The sequence below is a fragment of the Rhinatrema bivittatum genome, chromosome 4 (genome assembly GCF_901001135.1).
Source record: "Rhinatrema bivittatum chromosome 4, aRhiBiv1.1, whole genome shotgun sequence".
NCBI classification, from domain to species: domain Eukaryota; kingdom Metazoa; phylum Chordata; class Amphibia; order Gymnophiona; family Rhinatrematidae; genus Rhinatrema; species Rhinatrema bivittatum.
The window spans coordinates 263981441-264008491 of NC_042618.1; the positions used below are offsets into that span (position 1 = coordinate 263981441).

General features: G+C 43.0%; 1 protein-coding gene across 3 annotated transcripts in view; it reads left to right on the forward strand.

The window, feature by feature from the left end:
* The window catches only part of ARFGAP3 (ADP ribosylation factor GTPase activating protein 3), a 752488-nt gene that overhangs the window by 295336 nt on the left and 430101 nt on the right, over window positions 1-27051 (forward strand). For 2 of the 3 annotated variants that reach the window (XM_029600104.1, XM_029600102.1), the window contains exons 7-8: window positions 25748-25807; window positions 26190-26234. In XM_029600104.1, the coding sequence (XP_029455964.1) occupies window positions 25748-25807; window positions 26190-26234 (105 nt within the window). The remainder of the gene's footprint in view (window positions 1-25747; window positions 25808-26189; window positions 26235-27051) is intronic. The other variant, XM_029600105.1, reaches the window with a different exon arrangement.

A 27051-nucleotide genomic window follows, 5' to 3' on the forward strand; every position in this document is an offset into this window, starting at 1 on the left:
GAACATAGCACTCCTCCCCCAGAAGAACCAAGGGTAGAGGATCGCAGCGCTTCAAACCTTAAAAGAACACACAGTCCCAAGCACATCACCCTTCAGGAAGGTCTCATTCCTTTTGGAACAGACACATTAAGATGAGAGTAGCCTCAGGGGCAGGCTCTGGCCGTACCCCACAATGAGAAGACGCAGACCCATCCACAGGAAGAAGACATAGGGGGCAGACTTGCCCTCTTCTACCAAAGATGGGTCGAGATAACATCGGACAAGTAGGTCCTAACTATCATTCAACAGGGGTACTCTCCGGAATTCCAAAGCATCCCTCCAGACAAATTTGAGATCACCTTGCCACTCCCACTTCAAGAGACTGGCAGTGGAAACCACACTAGCAAGACTGCTCAGCTTGAAGGCAATAGCCCCAGGGCCCACGCTTCAACAAAATACTGGCCGCTATTCCATCTATTTTATCGTTCCCAAGAAAGAAGGAACATTCCGGCCCATCCTGGATCTCAAGACAGTCAACCGTTACCTGAAGAAACCACACTTCCGCATGGAGACCATATGCTCCGTCATGGCGATACAACCGGGAGAATTCCTAACCTCCCTGGACCTATCTGAAGCCTACCTTCACATTCCGGTCCATCAGGACCACCTGCGCATTGCAATACTGGGCCATCATTACCAATTCCGGGCGCTACCCTTCGGACTAGCTACCGCTCCCAAAGCCTTCACCAAAATTATGATGGTAGTGGCGACAGCACTGAGGAAAGGAGAAGTCCTGGTACATCCTTATTTGGACGATTGGCTGATCAGGACAAAGTCACCGCAGAAGAGTTGCCACGTGACCACCAGAGTCAAGAATCTACTACAGGAACTCGGATGGGTCTTGAACACAGCCAAGAGCTGTCTACAGCCCTCCCAATCACTAGAATACCTGGGAGTTTGGTTCGATATCAAACAGAACAAGGAGAAGGAAACTGATGGGTCAATTGCAAAAACTGTTGACTGCTTTTTGCCCCAAGGTATGGGACTACCTTCCAGTCCTTGGCCTCATGACATCAACACTGGACCATATGCGACCGCTACAACGTTTCCTACTTTCACAATGGAATCCAGCGTCCCAGAACTACTCAATTCGCCTACAGCTACCGACAGAGGTTCGGGACCAGCTTCAATGGTGGTTACAGGAAGACCACCTAAGCAGAGGAGTAAACCTATCCCCATCGAACTGGATCTTGCTCACCACGGCTGCGAGGGTGGGGAGCCCATTGTCAGGAACTGACGGCCCAGGGACAATGGAACAAGGAAGAGGCGGGATGGAATATAAACCGCCTGGAAGCTTGAGCGGTCAGACTAGCCTGCCTACGATTCAACCACAGACTCCTAGGCGAGTCTGTCAGTCATGTTGGACAACGCGACAACTGTTGCCTACATCAACCGCCAGGGAGGAACCAAGAGCCAGCAGGTGTCTCTGGAAATAGACCCCTTCATGGCGTGGGCGGAAATAAATCTGTAAGGAATTTCGGCCTCCCACATCGTGGGAAAAGACAACATCTCAGCGGACTACCTCAGCAGGGAGAGCCTAGACCTGGGGGAATGGTCACTGTCAGACATGTCCTTCCAGTTGATAGTAAATTGATGGGGTCCCCCAGTCATGGACCTACTGGCAACTCGTCAGTGCCCAAGTCCCCAGGTTCTTCAGCTGCAGACGAGAACCACAATCTCAGGGAATCGACGCTCTTGTCCAGAAATGGCCAGAGGAAGACCTGGAGGCATTCCCACCCTGGCCACTACTGGGCAGGGTCATCCACAAGATAGAAAACTACAGGGGACTAGTTCTGCTAGTCGCCCCGGATTGGCCAAGAAGACCATGGTACTGGCGGGGAATCCTCTGTGTCTACCACCATACAGGGACCTGCTCCAACAGGGACCGATCTTCCATGAGGACCCGGCTCGATTCTCTCTTACGTTATGGCCCTTGAGAGGACTAGCCTAAAGAAGCGTGGCTACTCAAAAGCCGTGATTGACACCCTGCTCCGGGCATGCAAGTTCTCCACATCACTGTTCTACATACGGATCTGGAGAGTTTCAAAGGCTGGTGTGAAGATCGCGGTCTCCTCCCGAGGACAGCCAAGATTCCCACGATCCTGGAATTTCTACAGGACGGCATGAAGAAGGGGGTTGTCTCAACTCCCTCAAGGTCCAAGTTGCAGCACTGGCCTGTTCTAGGTCTGAAGGGGACGGTATCACTGTCAACTCATACTGAAAGGAGTTAAGCAACTCCGACCACTCCTAAAATGGCCAGTACCTCTATGGAACCTCAACTTAGTACCGGACTTCCTAGCAGGATATTTCTTCAGACCAACACGCAGTCTGTCTCTACGTCTCCTGACCTTAAAAACAGCATTTTTGGTCGCAATATGCTCAGCTTGGCGCATCTCTGAACTTCAAGCACTGTCCTGTCGGGAACCATTCCTCAGATTCACCCCGGGCACCATACAGCTGCGTATGGTACCTTCCTTCCTGCCGAAAGTGGTTTCTGAGTTACATATGAACCAAACCATATCCTTACCTTCTCCAGATGAACACAATTAATTCAGAAGACTCACGCCTCCTTCACCACATGAATGTCGGCAGAATCCTAGTCCGATACCTAAAAAGATTGGAAACCTTGCACAAAACAGATCACCTGTTCGTTCTTCACAGCGGGAAGAAACAAGGGGAAGCGGCATCACGGGCGACCATAGCCCGCTGGATCAAAGAAGTAATCAAGGCAGCCTACATAGAGGCAGGAAAACCGTTATCTCTACAGGTCAAGGCGCATTCTACAAGGGCCCAGGCAAGTCTTCTGGGCTGAAACCAAGCTGCTCTCGCCAGCCGATATATCTATATCAAGTGCAATCAAGTATTAAGCAACTTATATACACACTGGCTTTTCGAAGAGAATACTCAAGAGCGAAGCATGCCGCACGGGTATATGTAGGGTGAAGTCAGCTTTGAAATCTGACTCTGTCTCCCATCTGCTATCAGGAGAGCACAATACCCATTGGTCCTGAATCCATCTGTCTACACTAAGGAAAACAAAATTATCAGGTAAGTAATTTCTCCAATTTCCCCAGACCCAAACTTTACATTTTGACAACATGATCATGATGATCTTATCTACCAAATAGTCATCTCCCCTTGTTAAGGATTAAACTTCTGATTTGGGCGACAAAGTTTGTTTGTATTTCTCCCAAATAGTTAGAAAAGAACATCTGTGCTTAAATGTATTGGTTAGAGGCCATGTTCTCCGTCTGCATCATATCGTGTAGCAAGTTTCACTATTGCCAAAAGGATGACATTGAGTCCCCTATCCAATTCAACAGAAGAATTCTCTCACCCAATACACATGTCTTCCGAACAAAATATTCCTCCCCTGAGTCTTAAAAAGAAAAGGGGGAAATTGTTCAAAAAGAAGAACTTCTGGCGTAACTGGGGTCTAATTATCTTCAACCACAGTGCCTGAGCTATCTGATAAAGCCAAAAAGCATGTGAGAGCGTATCAGGTACCAGACCACATCGACTGCATAATGCAGTATCGATAATGCCTGATTTATGTGCTTGAACTTGTGAAACGTATGCCTCAAAAATGTATATTGAATTTCCCTAATATACTTGTTAGGGGATAGATTTTTAATCTGCCCAAAACATGCCTTCAGTGAGCACACCCACCATCCATAATCCATCTTTTGGAATTTCAAAGCTAATTGATGACAGCCATTTCTAGAGACCTTTACAAATTTTGGACATGGATATCTTCCATGTTTTGGCTTAAAAAGATCCTCAATATCATCTAAAACAGTGGTCCCCAACCTTTTTTGCACCAGGGACCGGCTTCAAGCAAGGCCATTTTTCCATGGCCTGGAAGGGCGGGGTGGGGGTGGGGCAGGGGCGGGGTTTTGGTTATGGAGGGGGTTGGATTTTAGTGCATACGTATCATTTAATTATGACATTTTTAATGTGAATGTGGCTCAACTCACCATAGGTTTTCACATGCATGACACACTGACCCATGATCATCACGGGGCTAGATATAAAAGTACAGTTTGCATCCACGGGAACCCCCCTGACCCACAATAATGGATGTAAAGCAGAATTATGACATTCCCCATACAACTCACCCTACAAAAAAGATATTCTGGTTCTAGTGTCATCTCAGTAACAGCAACTCAAACTCCTTCTACTTTCAGGCTCAATAGCCCTACTTATGAAAAGACAGCAGTTTACCACCAATGCATGTCCTCTTGAGAAAACACAACAAATAAGACTGATACAAACGCTTACATGCTAGTAAAATATCTCATCTCGGTAACAGACACAGAACCGACCTAACATACTCCCAGGATCTGTAGTAATGCACATAAACTAATCTGCACACAGTTACATCTGTATTATGGAATACACTCAAACAGGAGAAACCCTATCTATGAAAAGGCAACACTACAAATATTAAATCAGGTCCTAAAAACCAATACACCTCTTATTAGGAAAACAGAACTAGCAAGCAGCTATAGATCCCCACACAGAAATAATTGTAAAACTATACTAATAAGCAGAATAAATGTTTCAAAACAGCTATGAACAGAATAACATCCAACAATTAAAAACTCATAAAAACTATTAAACATTCTCCAAACACCAATAAAATATTTCAAAAAAGCAGACATCACACAATTAAAATGGCAGTCAAGAAAAATAAACTTAAAAAGCCACCTTTACTTACCTCCTCCAGCAGCTCTCCTATTCCCCTTCCATGCAGGCCGTGGCACACACCAGAAGCAGCAGTAGAAGCTAAGCTGTATATTCATGGTCCTCTTCCTTAGTGCCCATGTCTCTCTCTTTCACACACACACACCCCATACCAGTCATGCCCCCATGACCAGTTTCTCTCTCTCACACACCAATCATCTCCCAAACAGTCTTTGACACACACACCAGTCACCTTCCTGAACAGTTTCTCTCATGCCTTACACACACATGCTTCCCACACCCATGTTCTAATTACATATATGGGCTTCTCACTCTCATAATCACTTTCTGTCTCACACACACACTCACCAGTCTCTCACTCCCATGCTTTTTCTCTTCACATGCACAGGCTTCTCATTCCCATAATCACTTTCTTTTCACATGTCTCTCACACACCAGTCACCTGACCTCTCTCATGCATACACACACACACACACACACACACACACACACACTTCCCACTCCCATGTTCTCTTTCAGATATACAGGCTTCTCCCTCCCATGCTGTGTCTCACACACACCCAGGTTTCTCACTCCCATAAGAACATAAGAAAATGCCATACTGGGTCAGACCAAGGGTCCATCAAGCCCAGCATCCTGTTTCCAACAGTGGCCAATCCAGGCTATAAGAACCTGGCAAGTACCCAAAAACTAAGTCTATTCCATGTAACCATTGCTAATGGCAGTGGCTATTCTCTAAGTGAACTTAATAGCAGGTAATGGACTTCTCCTCCAAGAACTTATCCAATCCTTTTTTAAACACAGCTATATTAACTGCACTAACCACATCCTCCGGCAACAAATTCCAGAGTCTAATTGTGCGTTGAGTAAAAAGAACTTCTCCGATTAGTTTTAAATGTGCCCCATGCTAACTTCATGGAGTGCCCCCTAGTCTTTCTACTATCAGAAAGAGTAAATAACCGATTCACATCTACCCGTTCTAGACCTCTCATGATTTTAAACAACTCTATCATATCCCCCCTCAGTCGTCTCTTCTCCAAGCTGAAAAGTCCTAACCTCTTTAGTCTTTCCTCATAGGAGAGTTGTTCCATTCCCCTTATCATTTTGGTAGCCCTTCTCTGTACCTTCTCCATCGCAATTATATCTTTTTTGAGATGCGCCGACCAGAATTGTACACTGTATTCAAGGTGCGGTCTCACCATGGAGCGATACAGAGGCATTATGACATTTTCCGTTTTATTCACCATTCCCTTTCTAATAATTCCCAACATTCTGTTTGCTTTTTTGACTGCCGCAGCACACTGTACCGACGATTTCAATGTGTTATCCACTATGACACCTAGATCTCTTTCTTGGGTTGTAGCACCTAATATGGAACCCAACATTGTGTAATTATAGCATGGGTTATTTTTCCCTATATGCATCACCTTGCACTTATCCACATTAAATTTCATCTGCCATTTGGATGCCCAATTTTCCAGTCTCACAAGGTCTTCCTGCAATTTATCACAATCTGCTTGTGATTTAACTACTCTGAACAATTTTGTGTCATCTGCAAATTTTATTATCTCGCTCGTCGTATTTCTTTCCAGATCATTTATAAATATATTGAACAGTAAGGGTCCCAATACAGATCCCTGAGGCACTCCACTGTCCACTCCCTTCCACTGAGAAAATTGCCCATTTAATCCTACTCTCTGTTTCCTGTCTTTTAGCCAGTTTGCAATCCACGAAAAGACATCGCCACCTATCCCATAACTTTTTACTTTTCCTAGAAGCCTCTCATGAGGAACTTTGTCAAACGCCTTCTGAAAATCCAGGTATTCTATATCTACCGGTTCACCTTTATCCACATGTTTATTAACTCCTTCAAAAAAGTGAAGCAGATTTGTGAGGCAAGACTTGCCCTGGGTAAAGCCATGCTGACTTTGTTCCATTAAACCATGTCTTTCTATATGTTCTGTGATTTTGATGTTTAGAACACTTTCCACTATTTTTCCTGGCACTGAAGTCAGGCTAACCGGTCTGTAGTTTCCCGGATCGCCCCTGGAGCCCTTTTTAAATATTGGGTTACATTTGCTATCCTCTAGTCTTCAGGTACAATGGATGATTTTAATGATAAGTTACAAATTTTTACTAATAGGTCTGAAATTTCATTTTTTAGTTCCTTCAGAACTCTGGGGTGTATGCCTTCCGGTCCTGGTGATTTACTACTCTTCAGTTTGTCAGTCAGGCCTACCACATCTTCTAGGTTCACCGTGATTTGATTCAGTCCATCTGAATCATTACCCATGAAAACCTTCTCCATTACGGGTACCTCCCCAACATCCTCTTCAGTAAACACCGAAGCAAAGAAATCATTTAATCTTTCCGCGATGGCCTTATCTTCTCTAAGTACCCCTTTAACCCCTCGATCATCTAACGGTCCAACTGACTCCCTCACAGGCTTTCTGCTTCGGATATATTTAAAAAAGTTTTTACTGTGAGTTTTTGCCTCTACAGCCAACTTCTTTTCAAATTCTCTCTTAGCCTGTCTTATCAATGTCTTACATTTAACTTGTCAATGTTTATGCTTTACCCTATTTTCTTCTGTTGAATCCTTCTTCCAATTTTTGAATGAAGATCTTTTGGCTAAAATAGCTTCTTTCACCTCCCCTTTTAACCATGCTGGTAATTTTTGCCTTCTTTCCACCTTTTTTAATGTGTGGAATACATCTGGACTGTGCTTCTAGAATGGTATTTTTTAACAATGACCACGCCTCTTGGACATTTTTTACTTTTGTAGCTGCTCCTTTCAGTTTTTTTCTAACAATTTTTCTCATTTTATCAAAGTTTCCCATGCTCACTCTTCACATGCACAGGCTTCTCATTCCCATAATCACTTTCTCTCTGTTACACATACACCAGTCTCTCTCATTTCCATACTTACTCTCCACGTGCACAGGCTTCTCATTCCCTGAATCACATTCTTTCTCTCACACACACAGTCACCTTACCAACCAGTTTCTCTCTCTTATGCATGCACACACACACACAGGCTTCCCACCCCCATGCTCTCTCTCACATAATCAGGCTTCTCACTCCCATGCTTTATTTCACACCCCTCCCCCCCTCCACAACACCAGGCTTCTTACTCCCATGCTTTCTCACATACCCAGATTTCTCACTTCCATGCTTTTTCTCACACACACACACACACACACACACACAATCAGTCACCTCTCTGACTGTCTCACACTCTCATATACACAGCAGTCATCTCCCTGAGCAGTCACTTTCATTGTCTCTCACATATACACACACTCATCAGCTCTCTGACCAGTTTCTCTCAATCATACACAGGCTCTCAGTCATACAATGGCTGGCTGGCTGCTTCTCTCTCTTTCTCTCACACAAACATCCTCTCTCCCCCCTCCCCCAAGCACAAATGCTCCCGCAGGCCAAGAAAGAAGAATCCCATCGGCCGCGGGAGGCTCATGTTGCTGTCTCCTTTCCCCGATTACCGGCTGCTTCGATTACTCGGGGGGCCGCTGCTGCAGCCGCCGCTGCTACTTTTCCACGTGGCACGGCTCTTTCTCCTTCCCGCGCACCGCGTATCACTTCCTGTTCCGGGTCATGGGGGGGGGGGGCAGGCGCGGGAAGAAGAAAAGGCCAGCCGCAGATGCCACTGACTCTTCTACCACCGCTGCAATTCCCACTGGGCTTGAACGTGCTCATAGCCCTGCGGCAACGGCAGCAGGGAAGGAAAAGCAGCAGGAGAGCCCGGGAGCATGCGACGTGCTTGGCGGCACTGTGGACCGGCAAAAACCCCCCAACGGCCCGGTTCCGGTCTGCAGATCGGTGGTTGGGGACCCCTGATCTAAAAGACCAGAGTTCATGTCTTCCACTGGTAAGGAAAGCACATAGTGCCACAATTGAATATAAGAAAAGTAACTGGTACCAGTCAAATTATACTGTTGCTTCAATTCCAAAAAGAGAGTAACTTATCATTCCCCCCCCCCCCCCCACCCCAATAACATGCTGTAATCGCCTTATGCCTTTCTCCATTTCTGGAAATCCAGAGCATCCATTCCAGGAGGGAAGTATAAACTTCCCTGTATTGGTAAAAATTGTGAACAACCAGAGACCTTCTAAATATAGTCATTAACCTTGTCCAAGTCAATTTTATTGGCGAGATGAGACACTTGGAGCAATCCCTAGGCAGTTTCCTATATGGAGCATGAAGAACATACCTCAAGTACAGAGGTGCCACCAATGACCTTTCCCCCATTGACTGGACATAAGATGACTTTATCATACAGCCAATCCCAGAGGATTTGCAACAAACAAACCAAATTGTAATATTCCAAATCAGGAAGCCCCATCCACCCTTTGGACCGATCGGCCTTCAAGCAATGTAGTGGAATGCCGGTCCTCCTACCCTGCCAGAGAAAAGATAGTAACAAAGTGTCCAGAACTCTCAAATCCTTTTGTTTCAAACGTTTCAGGAGAGTTTGAAGAACATTAAGCCGCCTGGGAAAAATCACCATTTGAAAAAGATTGATTCTCCCTCACACCCAGAGATAAAGGCAAAGTTTGCCATGCTTGAAATTTCTTTTTGGTGTGATGACATAAGAAATTGCCATGCTGGGTGAGACCAAGGGTCCATCAAGCCCAGCATCTTGTTTCCAACAGAGGCCAAACCAGGTCACAAGAACCTGGCAATTACCCAAACACTAAGAAGATCCCATTCTACTGATGCAATTAATAGCAGTGGCTATTCCCTAAGTAAACTTGATTAATAGCAGTTAATGGACTTCTCCTCCAAGAACTTATCCAAACCTTTTTTGAACTCTGCTACACTAACTGCACTAACCACATCCTCTGGCAACAAATTCCAGAGCTTAATTGTGCGTTGAGTGAAAAAGAATTTTCTTCGATTATTCTTTTTTTTTTTTTTATTTATTTATTTATTTATTGATTATTTTTCAGTTTACATTAGGTCAATCATTACATTCAATCTTAATTGAATTGGTAAAAACAAAAAAAAAAAAAAACATATCTGCAATTACCACATAACAAAAAAAAAAGTAAAGGAAAATTATTTTTCGAAAAACTATTCACCTTAAAAATGTACATAATTGCATAATATGTAGTATATAACTAAAGAAATCTAATGGTAACCATATCTCCAGGAATATATATATAACATCTGAGATAGCTAGACAATGACAAGGGAGAAAGAAAAATAAAAGAAAAACTATTAATTCTGAAAACAGCTCATTTACAGCTGGTGTTTATATATATATGCCTGCATTATTTAGGTTCCTACTGGAGATGAAGCAAGAGGTTCTCATAATTCTACAAATTGTCGTAACTGATCTGGCTGGCTAAAGCTAAATGACTCAGTACCCCTTCTAATTATACATCGGCAGGGGTACCTTAACAAAAAGGAGAAACCTAAGACTGTTACTCTTTGTCTTAAATCTAAAAATTCACGCCTCTTTGTTCTGGTAATTGGCGCAAGGTCTGGGAATATCTTAATGTTTTGTCCACAATACATAATGGGAAATTTTTGAAAATATACTTTCATAAGGGTACTAATATCTGTTGATGAAATGAAAGAAACTATCAAAGTTTCTCTACCTAATATTTGCATGTCTGAGTTTTCCAAAAAACTCGTGAGATTAGCAGGGATAGTCAAAGCTTGAGGAGAAGTTCTTTTAACAAAAAAACAAGAATTTATTGCAAGCATATTATTATTAATATCAGAAAAACCAAGAACTTCTGCCAAAAACTTTTTAAAGGAAACAAAGGGAATCTCCCCTGCTATTCTAGGAAAATTTATTATCCTTATGTTTAACTGTCTAATATTGTTCTCCATTATTTCTAATCGTTTTGAGGAACCCAACTGGTCTTTTACCATAGCTACACTCAAATCTTGTAAGGACTTTATTTTCTTCTCAGCTTCCCCTATTCTATTTACTACCTCAATTGTCTGTCTTTGTATCCCTATATATTTTTGCTGCAGATCATTGGATACTGAGTCTATTTTCCCTTCCAGTCGGTTAACAGTATCATTTAAACCATTTACTAAATCCCAGATTGCCCCTAAAGTTACCGTCTCTGGTCTTAAATTTATTGCCCGCACAGTACCTGGGTCCTCAGGTTGAGAAGGGTTTTGTCTCTCTAATTGAGGAGAAATTTCCTCAATTTCCACTGAGTCCAACATGGAGCTTGCTCCTCCAGAAGACAACAATCTTTTTACCTCTTCGGTATTTGATGTTGCTGCATCTCCATTGGTATCCCGTCGGGCCGGAGGCGGTCGTATGTCAGGGCTGAGAGATGCCTCCTCAACGGGTGTAACCCGTTCTCCTTCCGGGTTACGTCCAACAGTCTCATTGGTACTCTCTTTCCCAAGCTGGGTCATAAAACGATCGATTTCCAATTGAAGTAGGGAAGGCAAGGGCTCTGGTGGAAACACCCTTACCTTCCCTTTTCTTTTTGGAGGCATCTCTTTTAAAAAAGAAACAGGGTCTTCGGTCGTTATGAGCTGATTTGTCTGCTTCTCAGCAATCAGAGATGGTGCTGGGCTCCCTTCAGCCCGTCCTAGTCCGGACTAAGCGGACAAAGCCGTGCGCACCCCTTGGGCGCGCACGGCTTTGGCGACGCACCGGCGGTGGCAAGCACCGGAGTCGCAGCGTTTTTCAGCGTGCGGCTCCTCCCTCTCACTTCCGGATTCGGGGAGAGTGGGTGATGGTCCGGCCCTGAATCGGGGCCCAGCAATCCGGTCTCCTCAGCAGTCTCTCTCAGCCGCAGCGTTTTTCAGCGTGCGGCTCCTCCCTCTCACTTCCAGATTCGGGGAGGGTGGGTGATGGTCCGACCCTGAATCGGGGCCCAGCAATCCGGTCTCCTCAGCAGTCTCTCTCAGCCGCAGCGTTTTTCAGCGTGCGGCTCCTCCCTCTCACTTCCGGACTTCGGGGAGGTGGGTGATGGTCCGGCCTGAATCGGGGCCCAGCAATCCGGTCTCCTCAGCAGTCTCTCTCAAGCCGACGCGTTTTTCAGCGTGCGGTTCCTCCCTCTCACCTCCGGATTCGGGGAGGGTGGGTGATGGTCCGGCCCTGAATCGGGGCCCAGCAATCCGGTCTCCTCAGGCAGTCTCTCTCAGCCGCAGCGTTTTTCAGCGTGCGGCTCCTCCCTCTCACTTCCGGATTCGGGGAGGGTGGTGATGGTCCGGCCCTGAATCGGGGCCCAGCAATCCGGTCTCCTCAGCAGTCTGTCTCAGCCGCAGCGTTTTTCAGCGTGCGGCTCCTCCCTCTCACTTCCGGATTCGGGGAGGGTGGGTGATGGTCCGGCCCTGAATCGGGGCCCAGCAATCCGGTCTCCTCCTTCGATTATTCTTAAATGTGCTACTTGCTAACTTCATGGAATGCCCATTAATCCTTCTATTATTCGAAAGTGTAAATAACAGTCACGTCTACTCGTTCAAGACCTCTCATGATCTTAAAGACCTCTATCATATCCCCCCTCAGTCATCTCTTCTTCAAGCTTGAACAGCCCTAACCTTTTCAGCCTTTCCTCATAGGGGAGCTGTTCTGTCCCCTTTATCATTTTGGTTGCCCTTCTCTGTACCTTCTGCATCGCAACTATATCTTTTTTGAGATGCGGGGACCAGAATTGTACACAGTATTCACCATAGAGCGATTATAGAGGCATTATAACATTGTTTGCTTTTTTGACTGCTGCAGCATACTGAGCCGACGATTTTAAAGTATTATCCACTATGATGCCTAGATCTTTTTCCTGGGTGGTAGCTCCTAATATGGCATTATAACATTGTTTGCTTTTTTGACTGCTGCAGCATACTGAGCCGACGATTTTAAAGTATTATCCACTATGATGCCTAGATCTTTTTCCTGGGTGGTAGCTCCTAATATGGAAACTAACATTGTGTAACTACAGCATATTTTTCCCTATATGCAACACCTTGCACTTGTCCACATTAAATTTCATCTGCCATTTGCATGCCCAATCTTCCAGTCTTGCAAGGTCCTCCTGTAATGTATCGCAGTCTGCTTGTGATTTAACTACTCTGAATAATTTTGTATCATCTGCAAATTTGATAACCTCACTCACTGAGAAACATTGAGATCTTATAAGCCTCCTAAATCCAAAGACATTTGTAAACCTAAGTGTTCAAATGGGACCCACTGCCCATCTGAAAGAGAATCCTCCTTGCTATTGCAAATGCACAGAATCTGGGAAAGCAAAGGCGTCATACTTCTCCATGTTCAATTTCAATCCTGATAGCCCCAAATTGTTTAATTAAAGTCATAAGAGCCCTTTGGGATAGAGAAGGTTGAGTAAGAAAATCCAAAATATTGTCGGCAACTGCTGCATACTTAAAAACCTGGGCCCCTAGTTGCATCCCCTTAATTTAATTTGACAGCTGTATTGCATGCAAAAGAGGTTCTAAAAATAAAAGAAATAAGGGTGAAAGGGGACAGTCCTGTCTGGTCCCTCTTCCAATGACAAAAGGGTCAGAATTCAGTCCATTGTATACAGCTTCTGCTAGAAGTGCTCAAAGATTTTTACAATTTCCCTATTAAAATTATTAGAATTAATCAACTCACCAGATTGCTTCTTAAGTGAAGATATAAATATGATCCTAAGTTCACTCTTACCAAGTTAGCCAGAAGCCTCCATGTTTTATTACTGCAATGATTCAACTTAAACGTGTAATAGATAATACTCTTCCTAGCTCTTTGGTGTATTAGTGAATTCAGTGCTACCCTCATCACCAAATACTCTTCCCTATATTCTTTAGAATTGGATATCAACAATTTTGTTCTTGATCCTACCAAACTGGTCTCCCAAACGAAAAAATTCCTTATCCATATCTTTTTAGCGCTTAGCCACATATGAAATATCTCTCCAAAGAACTGCCTTGGCTGTGTATCAAAACGTAATTGGATTCTTATGGTGTATCTCATTATGGTACTCATAAATCACCCTACTTCATATTTCAGATAGTTCTGAAAGTGAGGATTGGCAAATAAAAAAAGACCGTCCAAGCGTAACTGTTCCGCTTCCATTCAACCCAACCAAATTCGACCATATAGGTGAATGGTCTTTTTTTACAATATCTTACACAGCTTACAATATCTCCCACAGCTGCTTCCACTACACGAGAGAATTCCCAGAGAAATCAGAAAGTAATTGATTCTGGAATAGGGAGAGTGGGCTCTAGACATAGTCTTTCTCAAATGGGTGAAGAAGGTGCCATGAATCCACCACATGCAGCTCTAGCAAATGAATACCCTTATCTTTTTTTTTTTGGTTCAATTTTTATTAAAATTAATAAACTTCTCAAATACAGAGACCGAGGCACCATTGAGAAAAGTAATACCGAGCAGTGCTGCAAAAGTTGTATCGATACAATAAACAGTATAATACAATAAAAGGAGTTGCCCAATAAGAAAAAGTTATTGAACCATAAGACTATCAAGGAGGGGAGGGAAGTGCAGTGTCAGTCGAATTAAGATATAAAGTAATCATCTAGTGGCTTCCACTGAGTTTTGATGCCATTGCCTTTTCATACTTACTGTATAAACAGACCGAGTTCCACCAAAAATGTTCATTGAACAAATCACTGTGCTTCCAGAAGGATAAAATAAGTGATAAGGTAACAGGAGGAAGTCTAATAATTTGCGGCTTGGTACTGGCAACAGAGAAGGAAAAGCAGCTCCCCTGAGAGCTATTATATGAAAGGTAATGGGAGTATATATAGATAAGATTTGTGAAATTATATCCCATACTTTCTGCCAGAAAGAAAAAACAATAGGACAATCGAACAGCATATGGGATAATGCCGCCTTTGGGCGAGAACATGACCAACAGTAATGGGATAATACCAAACTGGCACAAGAGTTTCCAAGGGGAGTTTTGTGGGAGATAAAAAAAAAATGTAGATTGTGTAAGACTTGTAGACAGTGAGATGAAACCCAAAAAACTTCCCATTTCACTTCTACAGGTGAGCATTTGCACTCGGAGCACCAAAAGGAATAAAGACTAAGTGGAGTGCGGTAAGAAAGGTTCTTAATAAATTTATAAAAACAGGAGGCCAGATGACCTAAAGCTTCATAATCTCTATAAAAATCTAAAAGGGTAGAATGTTCATCCAAATGATAAAAAGAAAAATCAATAGAAGAGAGGCAGGCATAGAACTGAGTATGTGGAAGAGCATAATCCTGGCAAAGCTGGACAAAAGGAAGGAGAGCGTTTTCCTTCAAAAATTGGGAAGGAAACCAGAGGCCACGAGTCTGCCATGGTTTCCAATTTAATAGAAAAACCACAAACTTGAAAATGGAGATTTAGCCAGGGAGTAGCAAATTTAGAAAAACTCCACGACAGATGCGAGGGAGGGCTTAAACATTTGAACTCCATGAACACTTTGGGGTAGATTTCAAAGGGTTACACGCGTAACCCCCAAAAACCTGCCCTGGGACGCGCATATATCCCGGGGCTTCGAAAAAGGGGAGGGCCAGGGGCGTGACGGCGGTCCAGGGGCGGGGCCGAGTGCTCCGGCACAGCATGCCAGCAGCCAGCCGTTGCGCGCAAGTTACGCCTGCCAGAGGCAGGCGTAACTTGACGAGATAAGGTGGGGGGGGGATTTCGGTAGGGCTGAGGGGGTGGTTTAGATAGGGGAAGGGAGGGAACGGGGAAAGCCATCGCGCCTCCCCTAGGGGCTTGGCGTGCACAAGTGTGCACCGACCCTGGATTTTATAACATGCGCGCGGTAGCGCGCGCATGTTATAAAACCAGGTGTACATTTGTGTGCACCGGGTGGTGCACACAAATGTACCCCGCACACGCATCTTTTAAAATCAGCCCCTTTATGTGTGGAGGCAAGAACAGAGTGAAGCTTAAGGACGCCTTTGCAGGACATCCCTAGAATAGCCTCAAAGGGCGAGAGAATATCCCGCTCCATATGTAGCCAGTGGAGTGTCTCAGATAGTGACAAAATATCTGATAGCCAATAATATCCTTGCTGTAAAAGAAAAGCTGCTTGATAGCTATAGGAATCAGGAAAATCAACCCCCCCCCCCATATTTTTTTATCCGCTTTCAATTTGAACTGGGTGGTTTGGGGGGATTTCTGGTTCCATAGGAATTTCTGCTAAAGACGATCATTTTGTAAATAAAAAGCCTTGGGGGAAAAAAATAGGTACCATAGAAAAAAAACAAAATTGAGATGGGGAGCTAGCACCATCTTGATGTTGTCCAAGCGATCCCACCAAGTCAAATGTAAGGGTGACCATTGAGTAATAGCATCCCGTAGCTTCTGCAGTAAAGCAGATTCACAGTGAGAGAGTGTATCGGAAAGGCTAGAGTAAGAAAGGTTCCCTAAGTATTTTAAATCTTTGATGTACACTTAAAATGGAAAAGTGGAAAGATCCACCAAGCACTGAGAGAATTAAGGGGAAGCAGCTTGGTTTTATGCCAAATCACCTTGTAACCTGAAAAAAGGGAATAATGAGAAATTGAGGATAATGGGGGCAGAGACACAAGAGGGTTAACCAAATATAAAAGAACATTGAATAAGCAGAACATTTATATGAGATGTGCCAAATGTTATACCCTCAATCGCAGTATTACCCCGAATTGCTATTAACAATGGTTCCTGTGCCAAATTGAAGAGAAAGGGGGACAATGGACACCCTTGCCTTGTAACCTCTCTGAAGACTAAAGTAGGGGGATAATCTTTTAATGTAAAGAAAGGCAGTGGGACTATGTTAAAATAATTAGATCCATTTAGGAAAGGATGGACCAAAACCAAACCATCTCAAAACTTCGAATAGGTATGACCACTCTACTCTGAGCGCTTTTTCAGCATCCAGGTAGAGAGCATTAATCGGACAGAGAATGGATTTGGCTCTCTCCATTATGTGAAAAAAAAAAAAGTTTGTGTTAGAAATTAGTCTGTTTTTAATGAACCCAGTTTGGTCAGGATGAACAATATTGACCTATTATTTGTGTTACTCTGGTAGCCAAAAGTTTGGTTAATAGCTTATAGTCCATATTGAGAAGTGAAATAGGGCGATAATTAGTAATTAACTGAGGATCCCTGCCTAGTTTAGGAAGTAAAACAATGCAGGCTTCTGAAGAAAAAAAATCAGGATATCTAAACAATGATTTGAAAAAGCAAATCATTTTGAGAGTTAAAACATTCGGAAATGCGGAGTAAAGGTTTACTGTATATCTATCACGGCCAGGAGCCTTTGCTGGGCGAAGAGAGGCCAAACCAGAGATCATCTCATCTTGTGTGATGGGAAGATCTAGCGACGCACTCTGCATGGGTGTGACAGTTAGATGAGAGAACTGTGAAAGAAAAGCTAGCATTACAGAAACAAGCTTGTTGGAGTCTGACTTGTATAAATCCTCATAAAAAGACTGGAAAGCATATAAAATATCCAAATCCGAACACAATGTTTCATTTGCTTATGTACGAATAATATTTATCAATTTTCTTTTTCAAATAATTAGCTAACAAATGCCCACATTTATTATTTTCTTTTTGGGAAAAGAGCTTTCCCGGTGTGGTGACTCAGTTTATTATATGCATATTTTGCTTTCTGTAACATTAAAAGAGTACTAGAGGAAGGATGAGAAATATGTTCTCTTTCCAATCTGTCAACCGAGTTATGTAATTCCTAGAGTTTCGCTCTCTGTTCTTGTTTAAGCTTAATAATTTTGCCCCTTATAGTGGCTTTAAATGCTGCCCAAATTGTAGGGGTAGCCATATTTGGAGTTTCATTTAGCTGGAAGTAATCCTCAATTTTCCCCTTAAATTCTACGTCTTCTAAAAGCGCAGGGTTAAATCTCTGTAAGCGGTCCTCCTTGGGACCGCTTACTTGGGTCCTCCTTGTGTAAAGAAGGCAGAGTAATGGAGATATTAACCACCACATGATCCGATACCAGGATGGGTTTAATTGAAGCTGAACATATATTAGGGTGAAGAGAACCAGAGATCACAAAATTGTCAATGCGGGAGTAGGTCTGGTGGGGGGCAGAGAAAAAATTATAGTCTTTGGCTGTAGGATGTAAAACTTACCATGGGTCTACCAGAGCTAAGTCAGCTATTAGATTATGCAGGACCTTATGTGTTTTAGAATAGGAAACCCTGGCAGATTGCTTGTCCAGTATAAGGTCTAATAGTTGGTTAAAGTCACCCACCTAAAATTAAATAAGATGCATCTTCTACTAATAACTGCGAGGAGATTGCTTGAAAGAAACTAGGATCATTTGCATTGGGAGTGTACACATTGAGGAAAAGAAAAGAATCAACCCAAATAGTAGCTTGAACTGAAACCCTCCGACCTTCCAGATCTACCTTACTATTAGAGATTGAAACGCCAAGATTCTTGTGAAATAAAATGGCAACCCTTTGTTTCTTATGTTGAGGAGGACTAAATAAAACCTCCCTGACCCATGCTTGATGTAACTTCTGAAATTCTTTTGCTGAAAGATGTCTCCTGGAGTAGAACCACATCAGGATATAGAGAATGCAAATAAGATAATTTTTTTTCTTTTAATTGGGTGTGTTAGCCTATTAACATTAAGTGACACAATCTGTATTGAGGGAGAAAGAGCCATTAAGGAAGAGAAATGAAACGGACATGGCACAAAGCCTCCCCTTGTTATTAAACATAACTAAAATAGAGTACTGATCGGGCAACACCAAGAAAAAGAAGAAAAAAATCCCCCATAAACCTGGTTACCCTTATTAGTATAGCGAGAATAACCAGCATATACATGAGTGGTAATCCGAAAGCCATTGGCTATTGAGGCAATAAAATGGGCATCCTAGTAGAGCCAACTGCTGGAGAGATTCAACTGTATCCATTGAGAGAGAAGAGAAAAAAAAAAAAAGACTAGAGGGATACTCCCATAGTAGAGCCATCAATCTTAAGCACAGTGAGTAAAAAGAATGTCGGGCCATTAATTATATCGAGAAAAAAAAAGTGTAAACGAGCAAAATGAGGCCGATTCCAGAGATGGCTTAGTGTATATATAAAAAGAAACACTGGCCAAATTGCATCCGCAATATCCAGTCACCCAAATCTAAATATTCCAAAATGCTTACAACAGCAAGAGCAGACTGCAAGTCTAAACATAATCCTCATCATGTTCAGTCACCATATTCAGCAACTCTTCCAGCGATGAAAGAAATGCTTCCAAGGCCTCAGGAGCCTCGAAGGTTTTTGTTTGATTGTGACAAGTGACTCACATACATGCTGGATACAAGAGGCCAAAACGAGCTCCCAAAGCTTGCGGGCGAAATGCCAAAAAGGCCTTCTTTTGGGCAGCTGTAGACTTTGCCAGATCTGGAACAAATCGAATAATGTTGCCATGGTGAGTAATCGGAGCTTTAGCATGGGCGGCCAACAGAACCTCTAGTACTTGCGGATATCACAAAAGCTTGAAGATAATAGGCCATGGGTATCTGGAGTTTTGAGACTGTTGAGAGAGAATGCAGTGGGCATGTTCAATCTCTAGAGGAAAAGTAAATTGGAGATGTAAACAGATTGGGATGAGATCGATCAAAAATTTTATATCTGATCATTCCAGGCCTTCTGGAATCCCCAGCAGCCGAATATTATTCCGTCTGTTCCTATTAGAAAGATCTTCGAGGTCTCACTGCAGATGTTCTAATTTGTGAGAGAGATTTGGTAGTTGCGCTGTTATTAGCAAGGATTCTGTTTGTGCTTCAACTACCTCGAGACGGGTAGGAGAGAGTCCATATTATTCTGAAGCATTTCCTTCAGTGATCGCGGCTCCGTTAGGACGAGCGCCATGTTTCTCGGGGAAGAGGGCTTGGCAGATGGCAGGTCGGCCTTCGCACATTGAGTTCTCCCTCCAGCTGCGAAGGCTGCCTCTATCTTCCCCGATTTGGGTGCCAACATCATGGGTATGAGAAATCAGCAAAAAGAAAACGGCACAGCGAACACTTGAAGGCAGAGAAATGCCTTATGTGCATGGATCTCTGAGCAGTTGGATCATGCAGCCATCTTAGTTGCTGCTCAAGGTCGCCCCCTCCCCCCAATATCTAATCTTTTTCTCCCCCACTGCTGGATATGATTTGTCTAAAGCAGGATCTCTAACCATATTAAAATCACCCCTCTCATAAACCATCATCTAAATATGGGAGAAATAGCTTGTTAAAATAATTAAAAAAAAAAAAATATGGTTGTAGGTGTTAGGAGCATAGATATTACATAGAACTAAATATGTCCCAGCTCAGTAATCAATGTCATATCCACCACTGGGATCTTTGATTTCTTTCTTGATCACTAAAGGTAAATTTTTATGGATTAAAATTGCCACACTTAATGATCTAGAAATAGCAGAAGCAAACCGAACCTCCCAAACCACCATCTTTTTAATTTTTGTGTTCTGTATTTGTCAAATGAGTCTCCTGCAGCATGACTATATTGGCTGGCTTTTTCTTCAATAGTGTAAAAAGTTTAGAACATTTAACACACCCCACAGACATTCCAGGACACAACTTTTATCTTCTCCCTGTCATGGTACATCCAAATGAGACCAGAAATCAGAAAAAAGGTTATGATCCCAATCTATAAACGGTGTTGGCCCTCCAGCCTGAGTCTCCACCTTATCAGCACTTGCAAACCCTTCAAGTTACCAAGCTCTACTCCTTGCCCCCTCCACGTATACCTATCCTCCTAAAGCTCCCTCCCCCAATTGTCCCCCAGCCCATAGTTCCCCCAAAACCCGACCACATATCTCCTTTAAAGAAATCACATATTGACTTAATGCCTTATCCCAAACCTACCCCACTCCCATCACAAATGAACCAGCTGATGCTCTTCTAGTGCATAATTCCTACCACAATTCACACAAATCTCCCACTGCCCCCAGAAACATCAAACAGAAGCATATCATGCCTCCATGTCCTCTGGCCCTGTAAAGTAATACTCTTACTTAGCAAGGAACTTGCCAATATGAGCTAAACCACATAACGAATCAGTCTAACAGGGAAGGTAAATTTTTCCATCCAGGCTCACCCACGCTCCAGTCTGGTCAGGCCAGATAGTCCAGATTTCTGATGGACCTGATATTCTCTATTGGTAGAGAGAAAAACCAGTCAGCAACTAAAACTCGATTATATCCTTATTAGAGGAGTATCTGTATCAGCAAAAAGACTACCTTACATCATCAGGAAAGAGAAGACTTCTGAAGTCACCAGCTGGCAACTCAACTATTCTGTTCTAGTCCCTTTTCAAAAGTCTTCGCTTCCACAGACGACGTAAACCAACAAACTCCCGTGTTGTGTTTGAACCCTCAGCCTGGCCAGATATAATACTGCTGATTTAATCCCTAGGAAGTACAATTTTGAGCAGAGCGGAACACATTCTTGGCATGTGGCAGACAGCTTCATAGAGTAATCTTGAAAGAAAAAAGTATTTTTTACGTCATAAGATAGCTGTTTCCCTGTTCTCAGTGCCTGCATCACTACCACTTTCTGTGCAAGATCGAGCAATCGGGTGATGATTGCTACGTCAGCTTGAGTAGACTGCAGGCCGTCTTGCACGTCAGATACCTGCTGCTTGACTTTAACCAACTGGCATTCAAACCAGATACTGTAGTTGAAACTTTCTGCAATTTGTCAAAAATCTTTACTTCAGATTCCAACGCCTCTACTGTTACCAGCTTTAACTCAGCCACATCAGACAGCTTTGATACATCTGCTGCAGGCTCGGACCGACTCTCCACCATCTTGGTTTCAGGTGCTTTAATTTTGTCCTTTCCTTTTTTGTTGCTCATACTGACATCACCAGACACTCAATTTAGGATGATAACAGTCTAGCCTCACTTCGCAAACTGTAAGAGCCAAAAATATTGCCTAAATACCAGCAGATGCGAGTGGATAGCATGTGGCTAGGCTTGAGAAAGAGAAAACTACTTCACCTCACTCTCATTGTGTCACGTGAGCTCCCAGGGTGCTCTCTTTATTACTAAGTTACCTATGCGGAAAAGTATCAAACGCCTTACTGAAATTCAAATATCTAGTGCGCTCTCCCTGATCCAGCTCTCTGTTCACCCTATCAAAGAAATAGATCAGATCTACCTCTGGTAAAACCATGCTGCCTTGGATCTTGCAGTCCATTGGATTTCAGAAAATGCACTATCCTCTGTTTTAACAGTGATTTCATTAATTTGCTCATCACAAAGGTCAGACTATTTAGCCTGTAGTTCCCAGCCTCCTTACTTCCACTTTGAATAGGAACCACATCTGCCTATCTCCAGTTCTCCAGAACTACCCTGATTCTAAAGAAGTTCCTTTAATACCATCAGATGTATCTACTCCTGGGGGAATTCTTCGCTACTGCGGAATGCAGAATTTGCGCATAATTCCCCCTTCCCGCAGATTTCCTCTCTCACCTCACAGATTTCCTCCCTCCAAAACCGGAAGCGAACGGACAGCAGCCATCGCAAGAGTGGGGGCATCTCAGCACAGCAGAAAATAGCAGAGGAGACCCTGGCATGCCGCAAACAGAGCGTGTCCCGCAGCACACGAGACGCGCCCTGTTGGCGAAGATGAAGGCTCGGCGCGCCCTGTTGGTGGCGAAGATGAAAGGCCCCCGTGTGCTGCGAATGGTGCCCCGGGCCTTCATCTTTGCCGCGAATGGAGAGCATCCCGCGGCATGCCAGTGAGAGAGGGGGGAGGGTGACAGAGCATGGTTGTTGAGGGGGGTGTGGAAGGTGAGAGACAGGAGGGTGTAACAGAGAGCATGGTTGGTGAGAGGGGGGTGGGGTGTGTGAGAGAGAGCATGAGAGGTAAGAGAGGGTGGGTGGGGGGATGCTTGAGTGTTTCAGAGAGAGGGAGCCTATATGAGGGGAAGGGGATGCAGGGGAAGGAGAATGTGTGTGTGAGAGAGGGGGTGTGGGGGAGGGGGTGGGAGGGAGAATGTGTGTGTGTGAGAGGGTGTGGGGAGGGTGGTAAGAGGGAGAGTGGGGGAGATGCTTGTAGGTTTCAGAGAGGGAGCCTATGGGAGGGGGGAGGGTGACAGCACAGGAGGGTAAGAGGGGGTGGGTGGGGGGATGCTTGAGTTTGGGTTTCAGAGAGAGGGAGCCTATATGAGGAGATTGTGAAGGAGTGTGTGTGTGTGAGAGAGAGAGAGATTGGGAGCTCGTGTGTATGATAAAGGGATTGTGTGTATGTGAGGGTGCTAGCCTGTGTGAAGGGATTGTGTATGTGAGGGAGCCTGTATGAGGGTGTGTGTATGTGTATTAGAGAGAGGGAGGGACAGAGGGAGCCTGTGTGAGGGGCAGTACTGAGAGCAGGGTCAAAGTCTGGGACTGGCAATAGAGTGGAAAGGGTCGAGCCTAGAGGTGAAGGGGAGAGATATTGCCTGAGGGGGCAAACTGGCCAGGGGAGTAGGGAGAGCGAGTGGAAGGGACACTCTTACAGTGAATTTGTAGGGAAATTCTGCTCAAAATATTTAAAATTCTGCAACTTTAAGTAACAACTTTTTTTCTGTAATAATTTAAAATGTAGTTACTTAAAGACTGTCATGTAAATTGTGTTATTTTGACCAATATAAAGTTTGCAGAATTTTGCAGAATTTTCAGTTTTTGTGCGCAGAATTTTAATTTTTTTTTGCGCAGAATTCCCCCAGGAGTAGATGTATCCCATCAGGTTCCATTGCTTTATCTACTTTTAGTTAGCTCCTCACAAACACACTTTTCTGGAAATCGATTGGAAGTTTATTTCACTTCTAATCTTATTTGTGTTTAATGTAGTCCTGCTCCTAGACCTTCCACAATGAACACCAAACAGAAATATTTAAGCTATTTTGCTTTTCCCTCATCAGCCTCTGTCAGAGCTTTCCAAACTGTGTGTCGCGACATGTTAGTGTGTTGCCTGCAGTGTGCAGGTGTGTCGCACAAGCCCAGTCAACTCCGACGTGAGTTTGGGCTTTTTTTTTAGTGATTCACTTTTTTTTTTTTTTTTCAGTTCATGGGTTGCTTATTATTGGGCGGTTTTTACTGTCAATCGTGGTTTTTTGGGGCTTGGTGGATGGGACTTGAGCCCAGCTGTCCCTGTCATTGGCTGCTGCTGCTGCTGAGGCCTGGCCACGAGGAGTACTGACTGCAAGCAACAGTGTCTGGTGATCATGGAAGGTCTTATGCACCACGGCAGGCTTGAACCCTGAAGGGAGTGAAGCACTTAACTGGCAACAATCAAAAAGAAGAGTGTGGGGGCCAGACATGTGCTGGGGGGGGGGGGGGAGGAGATATATGTGTGTGTGGTGTTAAAAGACCTGAACTTCCCCCGCCTGGTTTCCTCCCCAGAGATAGCCAGTGATGAAACAGACTTTCAGTTTCAAAAGCATAACATTTATTAAGTAGCTTAGAGATCTTATAAGAAATGGCAGTATTTGCTTATTTCATACATACATACATACAAAAGGATAGAGGAATCTACAAGGAAATCAAGGTTGTGTTTTCCTTATGGTAGTAAAGGAGCCCAACTTACAGAATATACTGTTTTGTGAGCAATGCCCCCCCCTTGCTCATCCCCTACGTCAGTTGGTAATTTTCCTTCATGCACCTTTCAGACATCACACATTCTGCTTAGGTTAGTACTTCCTTTGTTTAACTTTCTTGGCACCTTTCTTATCTGCACTCTCACGCCAGTCCCAGCCTTGGGCTGACAATGGCATTTTTCTCTCTTCAGGCCTTCTTATTCCAGTTACTTGTTAACATGAGGTAGTTTTTTCTTAAAGCAGCAATTAACAAATAACCTAAATCTTCAGTGGGAGCCAGACATGTGCTTGGGGTAGAGCGAGTTGAGTGTGTGGGGGACAGACATGTGCTTGGGGGAGAGAGATGAGTGTGTGGGGGACAGACAATTTGTTTTATTGTTGTTACTCATAAATTATAACATAATATTAATCTTGGAATATTATATATTTTTTATATAAATGAAAGGTTTTCATGAGATAGATTTGTCATGAAACATTTTATTTATGTATATATATTTAAGGAAACATACATAAATTGTCAAAATACGTTTCATTCGTTTAACCTTTAACCTCTGGTTTGCTAGTAGATCGAATTACTGTGTCATGAAATTGTTTGTCTAAAAAGTGTGTCACCAACATGAAAAGTTTGGAAAGCTCTGCTCTATGTATTCCTCTCCTTCACCTCTGAGTCTTTTGCTCTTTTTCTATCATTAATGTATCTTAAAAAAAAAAATCTATCTATATATATCTTGTCCTCACTTTTCGCCGTCTTTGCTATGTTTATTTCCATTTAAATTTTTGTATTCCTGGAGAATTTGGGGATTCTAGAATGCTTGTGGTCAAGGAAAACTCTGTTTGAACCAATAATGCCCAGTTAATGAGTTTTTGTTCGTGATCTTACAGTTAAATTGCTCGGCTCTAAAATTAACAAAAATGAAGTCAGTGCTCCAGTTAACCAGTGGAGACCTTCAGAGGGTATTAAGACAAACTCTGTATTGCTTTGTTGCTCAGTATGGCCAAAAACCAGATCAATGAGTATTAATCAAAAGGTTAATACTAATCATGTTTCACTTCATGGGGAAGGGTTTTGTGTTTAGCCCTTGATCTAATTCATTCACCCTGTAGATAAGTGATATTTTCACTCCTAGCGCTCTAGGGCTGCCAACAGGTTGAGTTTCAGGATATCCTGAATGAATATGCATTTAATAGATTTGCATACAGTGGTGTCAGTTTACATGCAATTCAATCTAATGCATTTTCATTATGGATATCCTGAAAACCCGACGTGTTGGTGGCCCTCGAAGGCTGAGAGTGAATACTGTTGCTGTAGACATATTTAGAACCTCAGATAAGTTTTTTGTTTTCTAAATCTGCATGATGGTATTTCTTGAGTATCTATTGTTTTCATTAGTTGAAAGACATTCTAATATTTATATATATTTTTGTTTTTGTTAATGTATATCATTCTAGGTGAACCAGAAAGTGGACCAAGTGTTGATTGCCTAAGTGTATCTCCAAAAGCAGCATTAGGTAATGGACACAACTTAGTTGCAAAATACTTTTTACTTGATGTATATTTGCAGAGAATATGCTATGTGGGAAAGAAACATTTTTAAGTATGGTCTGAAGTGGTAACTATTAGCTGGGAGTATAATGGATTCTATTTTCAAACTTTAGATTTCTAAGAATGTTGAATATGTAGAAATATACTTTTTTCAAGACCCATTGTGTTCTTTCCTGCTTGTTCTTGTTACAAGAACACACTGCACAGAAAAGCTTTATATGGTTCTATTCTAAGAGGACTCTTGTATGAGGAATCTCATGTATTCTTTTGTCAATGTAGCTGTTGAGCAATATGTGACTTTTTTTTTGTAATGACTATTACTCAGAGCTGTTTCTTTCTTATTTTTAGCTGACACAGTGAATTTTAATTCTGCAGGGAGCACACCTGACAAAGGTGATCAGTAATATTTTTGATCTGCTGCTGAGCTGCTTTAGTTTCCACACTTTGAGGTGGAATAGAGCAATGCGCTGTGATTGCTTGCCTTGCTTTAAGTAAATTATTGTTTTATTTGTAACATTTCTGATCTTTTCTTAAAGCATTTTCATCACTTTTCCAGCATGAAAGTTACTATTGTTTTCAGTCTTAACATCATGTGTGTCTATAGCTTGAAGTTCTCTATAAGTATGGATAGGTTACAGATGTTTTGTTTTTCAAGATCTATAAATTAAAGAAGGATCTCAAACCAGCATATATTAAATTTAGAGGAAATAAATTAGTCAATGAGTTAATAGACTATTGTGTCACTAAATCTATTTAAATTGGCTTTAGTAGAAAAGACAAAGCTGATTAAGAGTAGTCTCCAAGATGTTTTCTATAGCTCTGTCGTTTTTGTGATGGAGATCAGTCTTTCCTATTTTCTAACTTATGTGCCGATGCAACATCGGCTCTCGTAAAAAGGACGCTCATGATTGATCGTCTGCTCTCCTAATGCGCACCCAGCCACCTCTCCTGGGTGTGCAATGCATTATTTAAATGAGGGGTCACACTAAAAAGGACGCACTAAGGATAAATTTTGCATTCCTAGTGCGTCCAGGGCATTGGGCGCCCAGGGGAAGTGGCTGTGCACCGGTTAGGAAAACAGACGCTTAATTAATGGTGTCCATTTCCCTAACCTGATTGCTGGCAACATTTTTTTTGTTTCATGTTGCTTCCTGTGGTTCCTCCTACTTAGTATTGGAATGATGCTAAATAAGAGGAACCACAGAGAAGC